Source organism: Pezoporus occidentalis, unplaced genomic scaffold (genome assembly GCF_034315485.1).
Source record: "Pezoporus occidentalis ecotype Australia unplaced genomic scaffold, CSIRO_AGI_Poc_V1 ctg181, whole genome shotgun sequence".
Lineage (NCBI taxonomy): Eukaryota > Metazoa > Chordata > Aves > Psittaciformes > Psittacidae > Pezoporus > Pezoporus occidentalis.
This window is the reverse complement of record NW_026913652.1, coordinates 233,649-257,011: the sequence shown is the minus strand read 5'-3', so window position 1 is coordinate 257,011 and position 23,363 is coordinate 233,649. Positions and strand designations below refer to the sequence as shown.

Here is a 23,363-nt window from a genome sequence, read left to right as displayed (position 1 = left end):
TGTCTCCCTGCTTCATCCCAGACCTCAGCGCCAAACTCCCAAGAAACACCCAAAAGCAAAATATGTATTATAAAATAAATAAATAATTTTTTAAAAGGCAGCATCGGCGCACGGCCCGGTCTGCGCCGCGTTAATTTCATAGCACCGGCGACATGAGGACCTCATACCTCCGGACAACTGGGTGAGTCATAAATACACGGCGCAGGGCTGAAAGCCGAGACTGTTTACAGCGGCTTCACAGCAGCCTCCGCCGGGTCAAATCGCCGCCCCCCGCGCAGGGGTCGTGGTGCGCGGAGGGGATCCGCGGCGGCACCTGCGGCCGGCGAGAGGCCAGGGGCAGGGGCGACCGGAGGCCTCCCCTCCGCCGTCCGCCCGTCGGTCAGCCTGTCCGCCCGTCCGTGAGCGGCGGAGCGGCGGTGGGGAGGGAGGGGTGTTGGGTTACCCCGGCCCTGCCCCGCCGCCGCCGCGGGGCCAGCGGGTGCCGCGGGGCTGCGCCGGCGGACGCGCAGCTCACGGTATGTCGGGCCGGTGACTTCAGCCGGGAGATATTTGGAGGCTCCGCGGGGTCCGGTGCGGGGGGCCAGCGTGTGTTTGGGTCTGAAAGCGAATCAGCGGAGGGAGCGTCACTGCCAAAGGGCCCTATAAATCCATCTGCAGCGCCGAGTCGCCCTGGCAAAGCCCCCGCGCCCGTGCGTCCGGGTCCGCGCTCCCCTCCGCCCGCGGGACCGGTGTCCCCCGCGCCTCGCCCAGCCCCGCTCCCCACCACCGAACCCGCCGGCGCCCGGGGAGCCTGGCCGGAGCAGCCGAGCAGGCGCTCCCCGGCACCGGCCCGGCGTCCCGCCGCGCTTCCCACTTGGATCTAAGCTTTCGCTGCGACGGGACCCCTTATTCGGAGAAGGAAGCCTCGCCGTCGCCGCCGCTGCTGCTGCTACGAGCTCTACAAATCCCAGCGCCGGCCTCTGATTCTCCCACCAGACTGTGGGGGGTGGTTAGATATTTTTTTCCCCTCCTTAGATGAGGTGGGGTTTTTCGTGATTTGTGGGGTTTTTTTGTGTTCTCTTTGGGGGTATTTTTTTCCCTCTTTTTTTTCTCCTTCCCGCCGTTGCGTGCGTGTCCGAGCGGTGTGCGGCTCCCCGCGGTGCTGGACCAGCTGGCGTTACAGGAGCCCTGATGTCTTCATCTGACTCCCCGCAGTTGTTGATGGAGTGTCTTTCTCAGATTTCCAGGCAGGGTCCCAGGAGCAGCACCCACAGCCAGATCCCGCTGCCAGGCGGCGCTCCCCGCGGCTCGGGCCGCTCCCGCCGCTGCTGAGCGCGGTTCTGGGGCCGGAGCGGGCAGAGATCGGCGCGGAGCCGCTCCTGCCGTGGCCACAGCACCTGCGGCGGCGGGGAGGGCGCGGGGCTTGTGCTGGCGGCTGCCCTTTTCCCCCATCCACATTTGCGACCTTGCCCTCCTCCTCCATACTGACACCCCCCACCACCCCCAAACCCTCCGCACAAAGAGGGTCCCGGCGCTCGGCCCCCGACCTGGCCCACATGCACCACCCGTCCGGTCGCTTGGCTCCCCGGCGTTAATGTCCATCTCGGGTCCGACGAGACCAGCTCAGAGGTGAGGGCGAGGAGGGGGCCGCGGAGGGGCGGGCGGGCTGGGGCACTGGGCACCCACCGGGGCACAGGGCACCCCCGGGCGCGCCGAGGTGCGAGGACAGAGACCGGCGGGGACCCGGGCGGCAGCTGCGCTCCGAGCGTTGCCCGGGACCCGGACACTGCTCCGTAACACCGGCAGGGCTGGACTGAACCGGGCCGGGCTGAACCGGGCTGGGGCCAGCTGCCATCCCCGGTGGGGGGCATCGGGTGGCGGACTGCGGGCGGGGCGACCGCGGGGCGAGGAAATGAGAGAAATGGAAGAAGAAGGGGGGAGAGAGAAGGAGAAAGGAAAAGGGAAAATAGAGGAACGGAGAAAGAAAGAAAAGTAGGGAAGAAGGAAACGAAGAGGAGGGGGAAACAAGAAAGAGGGACTCGAGGTGGAAAGGGAAAGGAGAGGGAAATGAAAGGAAATGGAGATGGAAACAAAGAGGAAAAGGAAAGGGAAACACAAAATTGAAAGAATAAGGGAACAAGGGGAAAGGGAAATGGGAAGAGTAGGGGAAAAGGAAAGAAAGGGAAAGGGGAAAGGAAGGGAAAAGGGAAGAAGGTAGGGGAAAAAGGGTGACAAATGAGGATGAAAGAGGAAAAAGGAAATGAGAGAAAAATAAAAAAAATAGGAAAGGAAAAAGAACTGGGAAGGGGATGGGAAAGGGGAAAGAGCTAAAAATAAATGACAAAAGGGAAAAGGAAAGAGAAAAAAAAAAAAGAAGAAAAAAGGAAAGGGAGAGGAGGAAGAAGAGAGGGAAAAGGAAAGGCAGGTTTGCCTGTAGCACAACAAATCTGTGCAGGTCTGCACCCCTGATCAGCCCGGTCCACCCTGGCCCTGCCCGGGTGCTGGAGGAGTCAAGCACAAGGTGACCTGGCTGCTAGCACAGGGACATGGTTACACCCCCACGTCCCTGGGCACAGGCTGCCGCGGCCTGCCTGCCCGCATCCCCCAGAGCAGCTAGCCTGGGTGTGGAGGAGATGGAAGCTACCCTGGCCTTCCTCTCCCACACCTCTCACCTCCCTTGCTCTGGAAGGCAATGAGGTGGGAGGCTGGCCAGGGTGGATCTGGCTGATCTGGGGTGCAAGGCTGCCCAGCTTTGTCCTGGGACTGGCAGGCAGGGAGCAGGACTTGGGAGCACAGCAGTTGAGGATTAACCCTGCCCCTCTTTTCTGCCAGGGGCCCGTGTTGGAAGGAGATCTAAGATGAAGTTATGGGATGTTGTGGCTGTCTGTGTGGTGCTGCTCAACACGGTCTCCACCTCGCCCCTGCCCACTGGTAAGACGCCTCTCAAGGGGCCCCCTTCAGTGGTAGAGGGGCCTGAAGACGATCTCTCCCCCATCAGCCTGCTGCCTCCCTATGCTGTGCGCAGTGACTGTAAGAAACATTTCCCTTTGTAGCCACTCTGTCTTGCTAAAACTGCTCCCCTTTATTCAGGCATCAGAGTGAGGAAAGGAGCCCCCCCATGTTTTCTGCCTCCATTTCTTCCCCAGGCAGTGTCACTGGCTCTGGTCTGGCTCCAGCAGCTCTAAACCAAGTCATCCTTCAATGATCAGGATTGGCAATTGTCCCACCACCAGGACTATCTTCCTGACAGTCATAAGATTACTTTGGTTGAAAAACCTGGAGAGAAGGTAAAGTTAGCTGAGTGCGGAGGAGCTGAGAGGAGGATCAGGTGCATGCAGATCGCAGTGCAGGCACTGAAACTCCTTCCCCGATGCTTCAAACCTGCCAATGAAATTATTCACTGCCTGTAGTGGGCGCAAGTCCTGATGAAGATTGGGCTCCATGGTGGGAGGCGCCGTACACATCCCGAAGTGCTGCTGCGTTTCATTAAATCCTCCTTGGATCCTGATCCCAAAATTAGTGTGTCCACATGGAAATTTACAGAAGAGTAGCAGTGGCAGGGTTAGGAACTTGATGCAGAGCAATCCACATGAACTGGCTCACAGTAAGACAGCTTACAATCCAAATGACAGATAATAATAATACCTTGCTAATAATAGGTCTCCTACAATAGCAGATACAGTTTTTTCACAGTGGTATGTGAGTGTATGCTAACTCTGGTGGCTTTTTAAAGTGAAAGTTAATCTGACTCAGAAGTGGTAAAATACTCACATGAATCGTGAAGATGTTCACTTAGTAAAGGCCAGGCATAGCTTGGAGGTTGCTCCCTTGCCCTTGCTCAGCTCTCTCTGTTTAGGTCATTGCAGGATGCAGACAGTGTTCGGTAACTGGGACTCATTTTTATCTCCTTATCTGGAGGCATGTCCTTCCCCTGCGCCTGCCCCAGCTCCAGCCATGGACAGCCCTGTTCTCTTCCCTCTGGGATAGCCAGGCTAACACAGCATGGAGGCACTGAACAGGGAATTGTGTGCCATGACTCCTCTTTTATCCCCTCCCCAATACCCATCTTCCTTTCTGCACACGCATCTGTGTCCTTTCCTCTTGAATCTTCTTTCTTTTTCTTGCTTGTGTTTCCATGCTGGAATCTTGTTGAGGCTGCTGCCCCTGCACGTCCAAGCCCGGGCTTCTGCTGCTTGCAGACTGGCAGCCCCTGACATCCTTTCATCCCCTCCATTGGAGAGGATGAATTGGACCAAAAGTGAGGAGATTGGCCAAAAGTGCTTCCTCCCAGGGCTCCAGCCTGCGAGGGCTGCGGGGGCATCACATATGTTGATCTTCTCTGTGGGAAGCTGTGTGGTGGGATAAGTACTGTCCTACAAGAGACAGTGATCAGCATTCCAGGTCATGGTCTGGTCCACCTGCACAGCTGGTCCCCTTCTGCAGTGCGGTAGCAAGAAGAGCATTAGGGGGGAAGTGGCACCAGTCAGTTTGTAGCTCTAGTAGAGCTACACAGTGGGAGAGCATTAATGCTCCATCTTCTCAGGGTCATAGTATTTGTACTATGCCTGCTTTTATCTTGAAACTTCTGGGAATACAGTTCTTGGTGTGACAGTTTGTCCACAGCAGGTCAAGGGGACAGGCTGCCGTAGCAGTTTTCTGTTCCGAGTGTCCAAAACTTCTCTATATAGCCTCTTTTTTTTTTTCTTATGAATTGGGTACCCAATTCATAGTTATTCATAGTGGGAAGAAAGACAACCTGTGTTTTACCTGAGCTAAAATAATATCAACAGACATCCTCTTCCACATATGTCTGTTTCCAGGGTGCGGACATAGGCTTTGCCAAGAAGAGCTGGGTCCAGAGTTATCACCCAGGACAGTCATTTGAGAAAGGGCTGATAGTTTGGTCTCAGTCTCTTAATTCTACAGGCTACAAACAGATGGGCCTGGCTGCAAGGGGAAAGTAAGCAGTGCTGCTCTTCAGAACAGAGATTGGGAAAAATCCAGGGAGTTTCTCTGGTCTTTGCACAGTTTACACAGCACTCATAGCCAAAAGTCAGAAACTCTTCTCTCCACTACATTGCCAAGTCAGAAGAGTCAGGGGAGACCTGCAGAAAAGTGGCTGTAAGAATGCAGCAAAATACTTTGATCCACTTTTATACTGTTTTTAGTTGATTTTGGAGAGCTGTCTGCATACAAAGCCCATGAAGTTGATTCTACCCAGGCACATCACTGCTTTCCTGCTGCAGCAGCATTTTGGTTAAGTCATCACCATCACTGTCTCTGACATATTTGTTTCTCTCTGCTTACCATGTGATGGCACATGCTCTTCAGCACACGAAAGATGTGTAATGGTCTACAGAGGAGGAGTCACATCTATACCATGTAGACTTCTCTGTCCTCTACAAGGTTTCTCTTAGAAGCATAGGGCAGTATGCCACAAGCATGCAGGCACGCTTGCAGCTCCCTCTTTTGTCGGTGGACCTGCCGTGTATTAATATCTCTGCAGATACTTTTGGTCAGTTGCTTTGCTGAGTGCCTTTGAAGGAGACAGCTCACACAGCAGTGGAGCACTGTCAGTGCCCATGTTGGCGCAGGGCAGTGTGTAGGTGCGAAGCAGAACTGGGTGCTGTGTCTGATCAAAAAGGAGTGCACTGCTCTTCCCTAAAGTGATCCCCATGCAGGCTGGGTGGGGAGTAGTGGTTGTGCTCCAACAGGTTCGTTGCTCTTACTCCAGAGAGGTCAGGTCTTCCATACACCGTGTGCAGCAGGGGTTATTAGGGTTGTGAGATCAAGTCCTGCTCCTAAGGGCAGGCCATATACCTTGCTGAAGCACAGATCTGTTTTCCCAGGCCCTTGACACCTTTTTGTGTTCTAATTTGATGGGACTGCTTTCTCTGCTAAGTGCTCTGAGGTCACCTGATGCTACCTCATCCCTTTCATATTGGCTTGAAACCTTCCTTCGTTCCAGCCTACAGGCAATGTCCTAACCTCTCAGGCTTATCATGTGCAATGTGCTGACCTTTGCTGTTCAGGGCAGTAATCAGAGATGGCAGAGGGGGTGCTGGCAATTGCAGTCTTCTGCATTTTTTAGTGGACTGGAGGCTGGAATGAGACTAGCTTCCATAAATACAATGCATTTAAGATTAATCCAGTGTTCATAGGTGTTTTAGACATCAGTGGTCACGAGATAGCTTATTTCACACAAAGAAGAGCAGCCCTAGAGTTTGTAAGGTTAGAAAATCCATTCTTTGTTTCTCTCATACTACAGAACTGCTGGGGGAATGATACAATTAGCTTAAACAGTAACTGCAAACAGAACAAATATAAACTACATTATTATAAACTAAAAGTTCAGTCAGCAGCTTCAGAAGAAGGACAGTGCAGAGGGAGCCAAACACTTGGTTTGACTTATGCACAGTTCCCAGCAAATACATTTTGTAACTGCTTGCTGCTGTACAGCCATATTCAACATGTATGTAAGGGCTGGAGCCTAAGTTCCAGTATATGATGTATAATCTCTTGATCAAATGGCCATCTTTAGTGGTAAGCATGTAGAATTAAATGAAAAATCTCACCGTGTCATTTTCCCTCCTCATAGAAGGAAAAGGTGGTTTTTTACCTTATAACATCTGAGTTGAAGTTTAGCATGTTTGTTATGCTGTAACACACCGTAGTATACGTGTGTTAAACAGCTCTGTTAAAAAATTTTCATACTCATGCTAAGGGTTGTTTACTGTTGAGTTACTTTGTTTAGCTGCAACATTATCCAACTAATATGGAAAGTATCTAGAATAAACAGTGATATTGTAGGGCAAACCCAGTATTAAATTAGATTTCCAACTGAATGCCTTTCGTTTTCTACAATATTGATTAGCTACATTCAGTCTTATGAACCGGAACTCTGATGTTCCTGTCAGTCTTTCCTGCGCAACACACATACGGCGTGGCATATGTGCTCTAGTCAAAGACTACAGAGCTACAGAGGTAACCTGTCCATGCACAGTAAATCCAGTGTCTTGCAGAGGTGTCAGCAGGTGCCACATTGCATCATTTGCTCTGTGTGTATCCAGTACAGCTGGTGCATCTAGGTGGTGCCTGACCTAGTGTGCCTGTGTCCCTGGGCCAGCGTAAGTGTAGTGAAGTTTGTTTGTATGGGCATGCCTAGGTTATCTTGGCATTTAGAAATCTTAAGCATTCAAGTTTGTCCATTTATGGCCAAAATTCTAGAAACAGAAAAAAAAAAAAAAAACCATCTGGTTAGATCCAGATGCGTGTAGCTGATTTCCCCACAGTCTCAAGTATAATCACTGAATATGCATAAAAATTCTTCATTGTGAGGCACTGGAACAGGTTTCCTCAAGAAGTTATGGATGTCCCATTCCTGGAAGCATTCAAGACCTGTTTGAATGCGGCTTTGAGCAACTTGGTCTAGTGGAATGAATCCATGCCCATGGCAGGAGGGTTGGAACTAGATGAGCTTTAAGGTCCCTTCCAACCCAAACATTCTGTGATTCTATGAATCTATGAATATGCTCCTATGAAAGGTATTCTGGGATTGAAGGAGGAGAGAACTGACATGTAAGAGAATATGTTTTGGATTTTTCTGGGGGGGAGGGGGGTTGTTTTGTTTCATTTTTCTTCATTATAAGAGTTACCCTTTGTTTAAAGTTTTATGTCTTTGCTGTCTTTCAATTCAGGATCCCTTAAAATTTGTCAATGGAAGTGTAGATTCTTTTAGATATTTTGCAGGTGTGGGTTGCTAGATAACATACCTAAACATGATTTTCTTGGTCACCTTTCATAAGCCTCTTCAATGTATTTTAGAAATCCCCATGTTCAGGGTCTGCAAATGACAAGCTGCGAAACCCTTCTGGAAAGGCTGAAGAATCCAGCTGTGTGGTGACTATTGATGAATTGACAGGGGAGGCATTATTCGTACTCTATGAAAGGATCCTCAGACTGATAGGTTGTAATGTCTTTGCACATTATACTGTTCCTGATTAGAACTGCATAAAGTAGCCCTTAAATATTTAGTTACAGAGTCTGAGAGAAGCCATTGGGGTCATCAGGTCCCATCCCCCACAGCTACAGATGATGAGGGTTGGAAATCAGACACAAAATATACATTAGAGTATGTCTGGTTTTAAGATCAAGGACAGAGAATTATTTGAAGCATTTCAAATATCAACATTCTTTTTAAGGAGTAATGCCACAGTGTATGACTTAGCAGATATTTAGGCTGTATGTATTGCTACAGTGCTCAAACTGAAACCTGCAGGTACACTACTTTGAAATCAGTGGGACTTGTACTCATGCTTTAATCATTATTGAACAGGAATAGTCTTCAAAAGAAGCAAACACTGAAATGAAAATAGTTGTTTTCCTGTGTCGGGGCCAAGCAGTGTTAAAGCAGTATGCCAAAACTCAGGTGACCATGCTTTTAGAGGAAAGCTGTTTGAATCCAGCTACAAGCTTTAACTAACAAGCTATATACAAACATCTGGACTACCTCTGCTCCTATCCCAAGCCTGGCAAAACCAGCTATTACTTGGGACGTTCATGACAGAGAGGAGTGGATCCAGTGTAGTGGCTAGGAAGGAGCTTGCTCTTCTGAGCGCACACCAGTGCTCTCTGGCAGGCCATGGTCTATGCATCCCAAGGTGAGATCTTCTGCAGCAGAGGACACAGCACCTGCCCTAGAGCTAACGACTGGTTATTATGATAACAGTTTCCAAACTGCAATAGTAAAACTTTTCCCATTGTGAACACATTGAAATGCAATTAGAGAAAGGCAACAGTGGAGGAACATGTATTATTTATAGGTCAGATCAAAATCTGACAGCAGCAGAGATGGCTACAGGAGGGATATCAGCTATGGTTTTGTTTGGACAGCTCTGCTTTACTGCTCCTAGGGAACAGACTGGGGTAAGGTCCCTTCCTGGTGCTTCACTGTCTGTACTTGTTCCTTAGGAGCAGCCTCAAAACCCAATAGGAGATGCAGTGTAAGAGAGCAGGCAGCCTTGGAACAGTTGCTGTTACTTACTTAGGAATGCTGTTCCCATTCCGTGAGCTGGCACTAAAGTGGGGCTGGGTGAGCAATGTGGGGTTTTACTCATGTCGTGGGAGGGCTGGTCTGGGTGACTTCTGCATCAGGCATGCTAAAGAGAATTTATTCTTATTATCAACAGTATTTCCTCCATTGAAGTCTCACTGCTGCACCTGTTAGCTGGCTGCATGTGTGCTTTCTGATAGAGACCACAGGCTTTGGGCCCCACTCATGCATATTCATTTTAGACTCTTGCAGGGTTCATACAGAACCAAATATTAAGCATAAACCCAGGGTTTACTAGGAAGCTGGATATTTATTCAGCATGGTATGGATTTGGAGGGGTACAAGACCTTGGTGAGGAGACGACAGGTACGTGCCTTGCCCAGGTTTGGCTCCAGCTCCATCAATAGCTTCAGGGAGGGCACTGTCACTTTTTTCACTTTTTACACTCCATGCCATAACTTCCTCAGATGCAGAGACTGCTTTGTGGGCGATCCAGTACCCACTCAGCCCTCTAAGATAAGGCTGTAGTGTGGTCTGGCTGCTGCTGTTGAAAAAGGTGTCTGCTACTGTTGAAAAGCTGACTGCTCCTCAGTGATTGAGAGACGTTTTTTCACAGCTCTGTACCAGAGGCAAGACCACATTCTCCTGTAGCGCTTTTGCTGCATGACTGCTAGATGAGGCACTCCTCTGCCCACATCAGAGAGGCCTGGCAGCAGTGCCAGCCCAAAATCAGGCAGAACATTGTGAACAGCCCCACCTAGACAAGGTGAAGAACAAGAAACTCCTGTTGACAGGTCAGCTTGCAAGGCAGTTTCCTTTACTTCACCCAGTTCTTTTGAGCTTGCTGTTTCCCCATGCTGTCAGGGAGTTCTCCCAGCTGGCAGCAATTGGATGATCCTGTTGTTTCTCCCCTTTCTTGTCCTGGTGGGAACCAGTGTTCCATACCTCTGAGAAGGCAGGCAAAGGATGCAAGGGAGGCACTGCCAAGAAAGTCACTGTGAAAATACAAAGTACTCTGCAGATTTGCCTTTATGACCAACACATAGGAAGCAACAGAGTTAGCTAGTGAGGTACAAATAAAAAATTTGGCTGCTCCATCATGAGCAAACACACAAGGAAGGTTAACTCTCTGCCTTTTTCCAGTGCTGTCTTACCATACCTGACTGGTGTGAGTGGCCCTGAAGTCATCCTCCAGGTTACTTAGCACTTTACCTTGATGAGAGACAAGTGACACTGGTGAGAGGCTTCATTTCTCAGGGCTGCCTGCATTGGAGTGGAGGGCACAGTGTGTCTTGGGAGCTGGCAAGATAGGGAGTGAAGCAGTGAACCAGAACTGTATTAAACATTTAGAGATGAGCTGACCCTGGTGTGTTTGATGCTCCATTTCCTAATGGACACAACCGACTGGTTTCCATTTCACTCTTAGCCCCACAGATTTTCATGCAAGGCATGAAAGCAAAGTCATGCCTCAGAGAGGTGATGTTTTCATTGTTTAAATCCTGAAAACCTTTCAGCGTAACTATTTTTAACACCTGCTACTGCTCAGATGTGTGCATGATAGGCTTTGGTTTTAATGAAAAACATTTAGGTTTCAATAAAATAAATGCTTTATCCCCACCACAGTTGGTGTTTTTTTACTTTGCAAAACAGAATGATCATCACATCAGTAATTTTAACCTAAGGCTGGAATTCCACGAACAGGTTACTCCGAGGCTAACATACATCTTTGTGATGTGAGATGGAGGATAATGTATAAATGGTATACCAAAGTGATTTTCATAAGCAACAAAAAAATGAGGATGATTTGTTGCAGTCACTGTTAGAGGCACATTAATTGTCTATTTCTGACTAGAAATTATCTAAGAAGAAACATCTTTGTGAGCATAACTTTGGAGGAAACTTAAAAAATACCAAGAAAAGAAAGGAAAGGAAAATATTTTAGTTATGAAGGGTGCAGAGTAAAGTACCAGAACTGTTTTTGAAAAAAGGCCATTTGATCCTAACACAGATCTGGATCTGAATTTTCTAAATAATGCTTACCATTATAATGAGCTGGATTAACCCACTTGAACTTTTAAGTCGTACTTTAAACCAGTCTCCTGCTGTCTGACCTTCTCTACATGAAAGACAGCTGTGCTTAAGTGAAATATCCTTGTAATTTTATTAAATGTTTGGCCTGATGTTTTGATGTAGTAGCTACGTGCTGCCACAAATGCATGCATAAAAGCTATAATGCAGAACAAAAATCTAATAGTATCATTTTTAGTATGCCTTATGCGACCTCTATTACATCACAATTTGCCTCAGAACATGTGAAATATCAGATGATGCTGCAGTGATGTGATTATATTTTCCTGAGATCAGTATGGAAACCTATTCTATAAAGCACAGTTTCAAATAACTTAAACGTCATGTTTTATGAGATTTATAATTTTTTTTAAAAAAGGAAAACCCACTAAAAAATATTATTTTGTAATTAATAGAATTTAAGCTTTTCCTGTGAGCCAGCATAGACAGCATGGTCAGAAGAGGCTGTAGTTAGCCTTTTAAGTCCATAACCAGGGACCAAATGAGTAACTGGATTTTTTTCTCAGAAGCTGAAGATCCATGGGTTCCCACTGAAATCAGTGTGTGGTCAGGTACAGACTGGAGGTTTCTTGCTCTGCCGTGCTGGGTTACTGTCACTGTGGGGAATATTTGGCTTTAAAATAAATCTGTTGCTAGTGAAATCAAAGGAATAGTTTTACAAAATGTAATTGTGATCACATTGGAACAGACATGAATAAATTGTCCATTTTTCCTTAATGGAGACTGTTTTCTTGAGAATTTGATGAGTTTGGTTTGGATATTCACTTAGATCTATTTTATGTAGAAGTCTATCTGAACACTCTGTAATTTATTCTTCTAAAAAGCACAGGCATCAGATCACAGTCCTGCTGGCGTGTGGTGCTTTTAATTAATTGGAAATGCAAGGGCAGGCTCAGGGGGGGTCGCAGTGGGGAAGATGCTGGGAGGAAGGCATGCTTTCTTGCGTTCCCATAGCAGAGCTCCGGAGCTTTATGTGGGAGCAGAGGCTGATGGGGAGCGCCATGGGTATTTGGCTTCAGGATCCTGCACCTGTACTGCCAGCTCTTGTAGTGCCAGGGGACACAACTGTGCTTGGGGACCACAGGTCAAAGCCTCAGGTTCCGGAGAGCATCTGTGAGGCGTTCAAGAGGGACATTCCTAGCCTGAGAGGATGTGTCAAATTGATGATCTGAGTGTGCCCTAAAGGTTCAGAAAGGAAGCAAACAGCTTGCAAACAGTAAGCAGAAGATACAAATGTGGGATTTTTATTTTTTTTTTAATTAGTATTTTAAATGAGTATCATGTCTTCTTCTTCTATTTGACTCCTGGAGTTCCGGACATTTGGTGGTCACCAACTCTGCCCCCAGCCTGATCACTCTTCTGGATTCCCATGTGCACCAGTCCTGTGATGTTTCATTCTTTCTTTCTTTGCTTTTTTATTTGTTTTCTGGTCATTTGAGAAGCTCCTGTCAGATCAGGAGCCCTGGTTCAGATGGACATGGGAGGCAGAGAATCTGCCCAGAGCCAGACTGCCACTTGGGCTGCCGTCCATACCCCCCACTCTTGATACACCAGTGCTTGAGAGCAGACTCATCCTTTGGTTGCCATCAGAGGAAAACGCTCTGCCTGTTTCTGGCTGGGTGGCCAGGTCCTTGGCACAGCACTGGAAGAAGGAGCATGGAAGGAAGCTGTAGGAGAGCAAGATGAGTGGGAGCAGAACACAAAGTGCTGGCCACAGCTCCCGCAGGCACCACTGACTGCCCCACACTCTTGCCAGCCGGGTGCTAGGCAGAGGTGATGCAAAATGAGTGCACGTGCCCACACACAGACTGCCTTCAAGAGACCTCCCTAGCGAGCTGGATGGTCAGGAAACAGCTTTCAGAAATGTCACATGAAACCCAAAGAAAACCTCATGACTTTGCACCAGTCTTGTGAGTGTTCATGGCACTGCTGCCTAAGTGGTGGGGCTCAACCCATTGCACTGCCACGGTAGGGTCTGTGAGCCTTTTTCCCATGCTGTGAACAAGATACACTTAGGTCCCATGTTCCCTGATTTTAATTTCAAGTTCATGTGGTCCTTTCTCTTGGGAAGCACCTCCTTTGAGGTGTATTGTGTGAGCCAACCTTCACTAACCTAGTTAACTGAGTACATGCTGTTGTGGGCTATCCCATCCTGCTTTAACCTGTCCTGTCCCATTCTATCCTGTCCTAATCCGGATAGCTTTGGATTTTTAAATTTTAATTCCTTCACACACTGGAGCTGTGACCAGGGACTACTGCTCAGAGATCTTTACTGCTTTTATTGCCATAGTATCTGAACATTTTCTGCTGGCACTTTGTATAGTGTGACAGGTATCTGTCATGTGTTTGTTCTCTCAGCTTTTCCACCAGAAGGCAAGTGTTGTCAGTAAACTAGTTTGTTTTGAAAAAAATATGTGTGTGTATAATTAGATATATTTTCATGTGTGTATGTGTAAATACAACACATATATGCAGACGTGCAATCTGTGTATGTTATAGGAAGGGATAATAATATATGCTTTCCCTAGGGTGTGAAATCCCCACGAAAACTCTGTCTGCTGCTCAGTCAAGTCAGCACAGACAATATTAAAAAGGCAAAGCTGCCAGGCTGTTGACCTTCATTTGAGGATATACATGTTCTCTAAACAGTGTTGGAGACATAGGGGTAACTAATCACCCCTCAGTCAAGTGGCTTCATTCAGGTTACAAACTGGTACTTGATGCTAAGGCAGTCCCTATGTGTCCAGTGGTGTTCCCTGGCCATGCAGCTCAGCTCAGCACCCCCTTCACTCCCAGCAGCACTTTCCACAGTGCAGAGACCAGACAAGTTCTCGGCATGTGGTTGCTGTGGTGCAGAGAGGTCTTGGCATCCCTTGAGCACATCTACAAAGTGCCCATCAGGATGAGGTGGTCCTGCTGCCAGTCTTCTCCACCTTCCCTTCTGTCCATTAGCCTTTTATGGTCTTTAGTCCTTGGTCAATGTTTATTGCTTATTCATGTGTGATGTCTGGTGGTAGCTTCCTTAGCTCTAGTGCCTTGTTTCAGCCTGTCTGGACAAGGTGTTAATGCTGACATTTCTACTTGGTTGCCCTGGATCTTACTAGAGCAGTTTTTTACAGTATTTGTTTCCAGCTCTCAGGCTTTGCACCAATGGTTATTGGAAAGCTGAATATCCCTACTGAGTTGTGACTGGCACCTTAGCATAGGCTGCTAAATCAACTCTCACTTCATTCCTGCCTGTCAAGGTTCTCCTCAAACCCCTGTGAACCACTCCTAATCATGCTGATGATTATGCTTTGTTAAGCATCAGAAAATTAGCTCCAGGCCACATATGATCAGTATGAGCTCCATTGTTTGGGTCCATGTTTCAGTGGTTGCTGGGTCTAACTGCACTTGATGCAGTACTAAGAGCACAGGCCCATGCTGCCGGGTGTGCGTTGAAAGTTGGCTCTGTGGGATTGTTTAATAATTCAGAGTTGCGCCAGCCAGAGGCTGGCTGATAGCAGGGACTGGAGGTGTTCCTCAAATAGTGCTAACTTGTGGAAGCAAACTTGGGGTACATTGGCAGTCCAGTCGGAAGCTGCTGAAAGAGAATCATTGCATGACTAGTTTGGGGATCCACAGGCAGAGGGGTAGTTACTTACTTACAGCAACTTGCAAGGATCACTTTATAACCTTGTAATGCAGCTGGCATTGTATTCATGAGGTGTACCTACATATCTGGTAAAAACAGCATGTGTGGTTGTAGGTGAGCAGACACTGATCAGGATCAGGAGGTCCAGGACATTTTATCAAGTGGAGCTCTGTGCCCACTGTTCCCACAGGTTCCCTAATACAACCCATAAACTTTGTGTCTCCTCCAGTGATCTCCAAATATTGGGGATCACTGTAGAAGTCCTCTCAAGAGATTTGGATATCTGCTTGGGATATCTTCCAGTCTGCAGTTCACCGTGGAGAGAGAAAATTGGCATTCACTTTACTCGTAGTGCTGGCATCCCTCAGCAACCCCTCAGAGTGAGTCTCCCAAGTGGCCTAATGCTGCAACAGGAGATGAGCTGAGCAGGGATCTCCAGCTCCATTAGAGCTATCAGCCACACACAACTCATCCCAGGTTACATCTTACATCTTGGAGTGCTTCTTCCATGGTTTCTGTTCGAGCCCAGTGAAATCAGCAGGACCACTGATTCTGCCAGTTAACCCATTTTCTGGTTGCAGAGAGTCCATGTGTGTAGGTAAGGCTTCTCTAGTTGGATACACTGTTGGCTTGATTACTTGATTTGCTTTTTGCCCTAATGCTTCCACCTTCTGTAATGTTGATACCCCATGCCTGCATTAGCAGTGTGCATGGTTAGTCTTGCATATGCTACAGACCACAGAAACTTTTCTATGGTGTTTCCTCCAACTTAAATATCACAGGCCGCTTGCAGCAGCATTAGCTCCCTTGTTCAGGTTGGGGTAGTGATCCTGCATGAGCCAGGATAGGGGTCAGCGTGGGCTTTGAGAAGGGACACAGTCCACAACGTGGGCCTTTCCTCCTCTTTATCTACCCTCCAAGGCATACTTGGATTAGCTTGGGCAGGACAGTGCTTGAATCCTGTAACTGATTAATATTTAACCAGAGTAGACTCCTTCATATAGTACTATTACAGGGGTAGGTGATAGTTTTGTACCTGAATTGCAAGCAGTTTAAATATGATGTGACTAGTGGGTTTGTTATCTATTCAGGTAATGCACAGTTCTGTTTCTCCCTTCAAAGGTAGGGGACATTTATTCCCCTCATTGCACTGGCAGTGTACTGGGTTTGAGATAAGTATCAGAATCACAGAATCATAGAATAGTTTGGGTTGGAAGGGACCTTAAAGATCATCTATCTCCAGACCCCTTACTATAGGCAGGGACACCTTGCATTAGACCAGGTTACTCCAAGCCCCATCCAACCTGGCCTCGAACACTTGCAGGAATGGGGTATCTACAGCTTCTCTGGGCAATCTGTGCCAATGCCCCGCCACCTTCACAGTAAGGAATTTCTTCCTAATGTCTAATCTAAATCTCCCTTCTATCAGCTTACAGCCATTCTCCATTATCCTATCCCTACATGCCCTTGCAAAAAGTCCCTTTTCAGATTTCTCGTAGGCCCCTTTAGACAGTGGAAACTGCTGTGAGGTCTCCACGCAGCCTTCTCTTCTCCAGGCTGAACAACCACAGCTTTCTCAGCCTCTATTCACAGAGAAGTGCCCCAGCTCTCTGATCATCTCTGTGACCTCCTCTGGACTCTCTCCAAGTCCACATCCCTTTTGTGTTGGGGGCCCCAGAGCTGGATGCAGCACTGCAGGTAGGGTCTCATGAGAGCAGAGTGAAGGGGGAGAATCACCTCCCTTGATCTGCTGGCCACGCTTCTTGTGATGCAGCCCAATATGAGGCTCAAGGTTGTAGACAGGAATCTCCATGTATAGGTCGTCATGACAGTCTCCCATCCTCTTCCTGATGGTTGACCATTGCATGAATTCCGCTAAACACTAGTATGTTTCTCTCATGTTCGTAGTTCACTCTCTGTACCCAACCTGCCATTATGTTACAGTGTTGCTACAAGGGTTGGGCCAGGATTATATGACAGAGGTGTAGGCTGGGGTAGTCACAGTGGTGTGAGAAGGGTAATTTGAAGGTGAGAGTGGAAAATGGCACAGGTAGAGCTATCTCCTCAGAGCCACATTCTTCCCTTATCAGGTTACAAGCTAAGAAACCTAGTATTCTATACAAGAAACCTAGAAATCACCCAGTACCACAGCAACCAGTGCCCCCTGCCAAACCCCTCTCCATCCGTATCTCTGCCAGGGCCAAGCTTGTGCTACAGCAACGGTGACTATTGCCAGCTCCACGTGGGTCATCTTGTTTGCCTGTGTCTAGCAAGGTGTCTGCTCTTTTTTGCTTTTAAGAAATGTAGCCCACCCATCACCTCAACCTGCGCCTTGCTCAGTAGGGCAGTATTTGTATGGTGTAGGCAGACCAGCCTGACCTGCAACAGAGCTGGGTGATGCATCCAAGGGACACATCTACCCAAGTGACCCCCCTACAGTAGGGGTGGCTTGTAGTGTGTATTTTGATACCTGCTACACAGGTAATGAGGGGTGCAAGAAGGGTGCACTTACCATTGGTGTCATGGCTATATGGGGCTGCAGGGTCCTGCTTTGTTCAGGTCCCATATAGCTGTATAGATAGCAGTCATCCCTCCTTCTTGTCTTTTGACAGCCACTGGTCTGCAAAATTGGATGGATGTCTGTAAAACAAAGTGTAATTCATTTTTTGCAGTCCAAAACTGCAGTTTATAGGATCCTGCTTACCATTTGCCACCCTCATTATGTGAAGGTACAAGATTGCCTGCCTTCATTCTTCTTTTAACAGTCTATGCTATTTTGCTGGAGCCATCCTTGAAAACCTTGTACTTCTGATCCATCACTGTTTTGTCAAGGAGCAGGGGGCCTCTAGGATGTGGCTGCTTCAGGAAGGGGTCCATGTTCCTCCTTATGTGCAGATGCACAGTGTTTTAGCAGGTTTTTGCACTAACCGAGTTAAGATCCTACTGCCCCATCTCCTCTATGTTTGGTGCTTCTTTTGAAGATATGAAGGTGAACCTTTGCTAGGCAATGGGAAGCAACTGTGTCATTCTTCCTCTCTTCTGTTAATGCCTGTTAAAAGAGCCCATGCCACCAGGTGTGAGCTGGGTACCTGTGTTGCCTGGTCTCCCATCAGGGCTCCTGTACGTTAGTGCTCATTAGGGAAATGTGATGCTGAGCCTTTGCCTAAGGAGCTGTTCCTATCTCAGAACCTGAGCAGCTGAGAGCCTTTGTGGCTCAGCTGGAGGTACCGACCCCTGGCCAGATGCACTGCATTCGTTACCACGTTACCCAGTGTTTGTAGTTTCTGGGATATTTGTAGGGGTCCTTCTGGAGATGGAGCTCCCATACGTGCAGGGCTGGGTGCATGACACTGGTCTGTTACATGGGTGGCAACTTAGGAATTAAATGCAGAAAGAAGCATCCTCTTATGTCTTATTACAAAGGAAGTAAGTCCTCAAGTCTTGATTTTGGCACAATGAATGAGTAAAGAAAATCTCAATACTGCAAGGTAGTTTATGTGTTTAAAAGACAGTCATTAATAATACAACATAAGGACACCTTACATGTGCACTTCTGACAACCCGACTCTTCATTAAATCACTGTATTCACTAAAGTAGATCACGCTGAGGAGTTTGGTCAATGGGAAGTTTAAAGATTTCAAAACATGATTTTTTTTCCAAATCATGCTGAAAAGCTGGAATCTTAGAACATTTCAGAACACATTGAATTTCACCCTCCTTGAAGAGGTTCATTCTGCTAGTATCAAAACATTTCATTTACTTGAGTAATTTTTCACTCTTAGGGTATGTATCAAGTAGAAAATGAAACAGGTATTTTAACTTCATAAAAAGAAAACTCATTAATAACATTTCCTTTGAAAATTAACGTAATAATTCTATTCTGAACTATTTCTATTCAGTCTAATCAGCATCTTGTGCTACAAAATACTTCGACAAGAAAATTTCAAAAACCCTGATACTAACTATCCCCTAGAAGCAGTAAAAAAAGTAGGCATTCAGCCAGGATTAATAGCTCAGCCTGGTACCCCAGGAAATTCTCTGTCATGCTCCAAAACCTTATCAATAGGTGTCTTTGGAAATCCTAACCACTGCTGGTGTGAAAATACAGCAGTTAACATTTATGATCACAAAATCGCTTTAAGGAAACCTTGTCCTTTTGCTACTTTGCTGGGAAGAGCCTGGTGCCTGTGTAACCTCTCTACACTAGTTTCATCCATCCATTAACTAATATTCACATCCTTTTCCTTCCCTTGATTTTGGTAGACCTCATTCAGTGTTAAAATATGTGCTGGAGTGCTACCAAGCATCATCAGACACCTACGGAGATACATATGTATCTCATTTATTTTTCTCCAGATGAGTTTCCATGATCATCCAAACCATTCCAAATTCTCCCTGATTTTTGAGGGTGTTGGGCATGCACTCTGAAGTGATGGGCAGAGCAGCTTGCATGTGTCAGTTGTTTCTGAGCCATGAATGGACTAACTTAATGAAAATTGCCTTGTGACAAAACCTTTTCTCTTCTTTTTCCAAACAGCTAATATGCCAGAGGATTATCCAGATCAATTTGATGAGGTAGTGGACTTTATTCAAGCCACTATTAAAAGACTGAGGAGGTCACCAGATAAACAGACCCCAATTTTTAATAGGCGGGAGAGAAACCGGCAAAACACAGCCACAAACATAGAGAATACCAGCAAAAAGGGGAGGAGGAATCAAAAGGGAAAAAATCGGGGATGTGTCTTAACAGAAATACATTTAAATGTGACTGACTTGGATTTGGGATATGAAACCAAAGAAGAGCTGATTTTCCGGTATTGCAGTGGATCTTGTGATGCAGCTGAGACCACCTATGACAAGATTTTAAAAAACTTAACCAGAAAGAAGAAACTAGTCACTGACAAAGTGAAGCAAGCCTGTTGCAGACCCACAGCCTTTGATGATGACCTGTCCTTTTTGGATGATAACCTGGTTTACCACATACTGAAAAAACATTCCGCAAAAAGGTGTGGATGTGTCTGACTGCTGCACGCCAGAGGCAGCGCCTGTTTTGCATTCCTGCTATGATGCAAAAATAGGGACCAAGGTTCCTGGGGATATGTCTGCTCAGAGCAGAAAAAAAGGACCAAGAATGCAGAACGAGGTGTTGTGAGAGCCTGGGGAGGGCGCGAGGCGGCATAGGAGGATGGAGGCTTTTGACATCCTACGGGAAAGTACATAAAAGCTCAGGTGGAGATGCTGACGGCTGGATGGCATGAGTGCTCCCTTTCCCGTTTGACACAGTTCACCATCAGTGGGACTCGGATCCATGAGGAATGTGCTTAAAAACACAACCCTGCCATACCGTGTTGTGTTGTAACTATACCATCTGTGCCAGGAAGCTTAGCCAAGAAGTAGTTTAGGAGTACCTTACTCATCCCCAGTGCTCTCAGCTTTACTGAAAGACACATTGTGCTACTGCTCATTGAAGGGTGGTTCTTAAGCGCTTAGGACAACCTCAAAACCATAATAAGATTAACATTGTAAGTAAGATGATATCAGGCAAATATCAAAATTTCAAGGCTCAAGTTCTCTAGGGCCAGTACTGATATGAATCAAAACAGTTCCACTTACTGGTTAAGTTTGATTATTTCCATCTCGTGTTTTTGCAAAAGGAGTGTAGGATTTCATTCTTCTGGTACCTATGAAAACAAGTTGAGTTTTTAAGCACTTCTTCCTAGTATAGTAAGACAAGTAACAAGCCCCGCCAAGACAAAACGCGTTTCTTTTGGTTTACAAAGGACTAACGTCACTTGCGTAACTACATTTCTATTTGGTCATTGTGAGTGAGCAGAGACTACTTGATGCAATGCATCCATTCAGAGACATAAATATACAGAAGATATTTATTGAGATTAAGTTATTGTTATTTATTACAGTTCAGTAATGAGTCTCCTTTCCTTATTTATTAAAGATTCTTTTCAAAGGTGCCAAAGTAGAAGGTGCTTGGAAGATACAGAGAGACAATGAAGTTGGGAGCAACAGTCCATGCTTTTGATTGAAATAGTTAATTTGAATGCAAAAAATCACTTACTTTACCTTTTTTCTTCAAAACAAAATCCTGATTGTGTTTGCAAAATGTAGTGCCAAACCCTGCAGCCCTTCCACCTGTTCACTAATACTCCAAAAATCACTGCAGTTATACATGTGCAGGACCAGCAACAGCTCTGGACAAGCGAGGGTTGCAGGACTTGGCTCAACATTAGCAATTTGTTAGAAGAACTAATTCTAGTCATATTTTAAATGTAGCCACATTTTTTTTCTCACAGTTTTTGCCAACTGACCTCACATAACTATTGACAAATGGAAAATAATCACATTTAGCATTATAATTTCTTTTTGTATTTATTTAAGCTTTTCCTTCCGTATTTCCATATAGAAGAGGTTAAATCCCTCTTATTAGTTAGCCCTGGATTTAATATAGCCTGCAGGTAAACAATTGTGTTAAATAACCAAAGTGTTTTGTATAATTTGCTGAAACTTACCCACACAGCAGAACAGTTTGAATTTTCTTAGGATGAGGGAGGTTGTAGAGCAAAGGCATTCAGAATGCAAGCCCTAGTTCTGGAGACTTTTTTCCTGAAGGAGCAGCAATGCAGGTCACCAGTCATACCTGAAAACCAGTGAAGCATCAACTCCCACAAAAACAACAGGAAGAAAAAAAAAATCCCTACTGAAACCCAAAAAAACAATGGTCTGACCTTTTATCTCATGCATGCAATGGCTCTCTATATTCATTTTATCCTGGGTCCCTCAGGGCACCACAGAAGAAGGGTCCAGAGGTCAAGGAAGTTGAAAAGAGGCATAGAAAGATGTGCGAAGTGTATGAAATGTAATTCAGCCCTGGCCTCCTCTGCTTCCCTGGGTGACGGAGGGCAGGCGCAGAGCCCACCTGCAGGGTTCGTTCTTGCACTGCCATGGGGATACCTCACCCTCCGCGCTGGCCAGGGCTGGTACAGCTGGTACCACCAGCACTGGTATGGTTTGGGCAGTAAAAGCCTGCTAAGCTGAGTGTCAGCTGTGCTGCTGGGCAATTGCCCAGCAGCAGCACTCAGAGCTGTACTTTTACTTGCCCCAAAGCATTTTCTGCGCAGCTTGAAGAGGCTGTAAGAAAAGCAAAGCACTATGTTCAAAACACAAAAGGGTAAAGTTTGTGATTTTTTTGTTTATATTTTAGACCTTACTGAAGACAGGAGTGTGCTTCTCTGGAGTTTTTTACTTCACCTGCGATTTATGTCTCAAGTCATTCGTGTTAATCAACCAAAGTTCTCTACAGACTTTATTTTTGTACAATACTCATTTTATAACTTTTTACAAAATAAAACTAATTTCTATTGTTACCTGGTTGTTGCTTGGGCTTCTTTGCCATCCTGCCACTTCCAAGTTACAGTATTTCCCAGTTCCTAAACCACATGGAGCAATGCTGAAGAGCCAGCAAGTCCTCTATGAAGTGAAGCTTTCCTTTCCTATCTCTCCAGCATCTCTGCTGTGGGTCAGAGTTGATCATTAGGCCACTGCAATAAATGACTTGAAAATGCATGGTAATCGGTGACACAGCAGTCAACACAGTGGAAGCCTGGTGTTACCCAAGCTGTCTCTTGCCCATGCAGGGCTGCAGTAGCACCATGGTGACCTTGGCTATTCAGGGCTGCAATTTCTGCACTCAAAGGAGATACACATTTTGCTTTGCTAGCCCAGGCGTTACATCAGTTGGACTAGATTCCATCCACTTTGGCAGTCCTTTCCCCTTCATCTTTAATAAGAAAAATTGAGGAATTTTCTTTTCCACCAACATCATGGAAAAGATGACAGCAGGTTTTGTGGCTGTGGCTGGCAACATTTTCTCAACTGTTTCGCGTTAAGTGCTGCAGTTCCCATCACAGAACTAGGAAACACATGCAGACTTACAGGTTTTGACACCGGGCTCTGTACAACTCAAAATTGCTACAAAGAGGAAGAGGGAGCGTCTGAGTAGTGAGCCAGTGAGCAGGAGATCAAACACGCTTAATATACAGCATATGGGTGCCTTGATTTCATTTGTGCTGAGCAAGGCCATGCACGCAGCTCTAGCCCAGCGCTGGAACACAAAACAAAGCTCTCAACCACTGCTTTTGAAGCACATGGTATTGAAGGCATTCCTCCTTACATATGCCACCACCTTCACTCCTTGCAGGAGAAGCCCATCCACCGTGCACAAAGGCTGCTGATTGCAGTCTGGTTTAACATGGTACACGTGCAGTATTTGGCATGAAAATAACATGCAGCTTCTTGTTCAGCAGAAATTGAGCACTTTAACAAGAGCTGGAGGGAGTGTCTATGTAAAACACAACTGTGGGGTGCTCTGAAGATTAATCTCTGATCTTACAGCCCAAAATTTCTGTCTCCTTTTATGTGGATGGGAAGAACAAGGTTAACACCGAAGTCTTTCTTGGCCTTATCAGAGCCTTTAACAGCTGTCAGGAGCAGGCTTGCTTGCATGGAGCTGTTTATGCTCCTTCCCCAGCCTTTCTGGAGAGGATAAAATTGCAGGGAGAAGATGGGGTTTTGCCACTGTAACCCCAGGCTCACTG

General features: G+C 46.5%; 1 protein-coding gene across 4 annotated transcripts; it reads left to right on the top strand.

The window, feature by feature from the left end:
• The first annotated feature begins 338 nt into the window (after positions 1 to 338).
• GDNF (glial cell derived neurotrophic factor) lies at positions 339 to 22,133 on the top strand. 4 transcript variants are annotated; one of them, XM_062615411.1, is made up of 4 exons: positions 339 to 1,608; positions 2,812 to 3,009; positions 19,292 to 19,760; positions 21,971 to 22,133. In XM_062615411.1, exons 2-4 carry the CDS (start codon positions 2,838 to 2,840, stop codon positions 21,978 to 21,980), a joined length of 651 nt encoding a protein of 216 aa, XP_062471395.1. In that variant the 5' UTR covers positions 339 to 1,608; positions 2,812 to 2,837; the 3' UTR covers positions 21,981 to 22,133. The 4 variants fall into 4 exon arrangements, with proteins under 4 accessions (XP_062471395.1, XP_062471396.1, XP_062471393.1 ...); XM_062615412.1 differs by having other exon boundaries at positions 2,812 to 2,910; positions 19,292 to 22,133; XM_062615409.1 differs by having other exon boundaries at positions 19,292 to 22,133.
• The last annotated feature ends 1,230 nt before the right edge of the window (positions 22,134 to 23,363 follow it).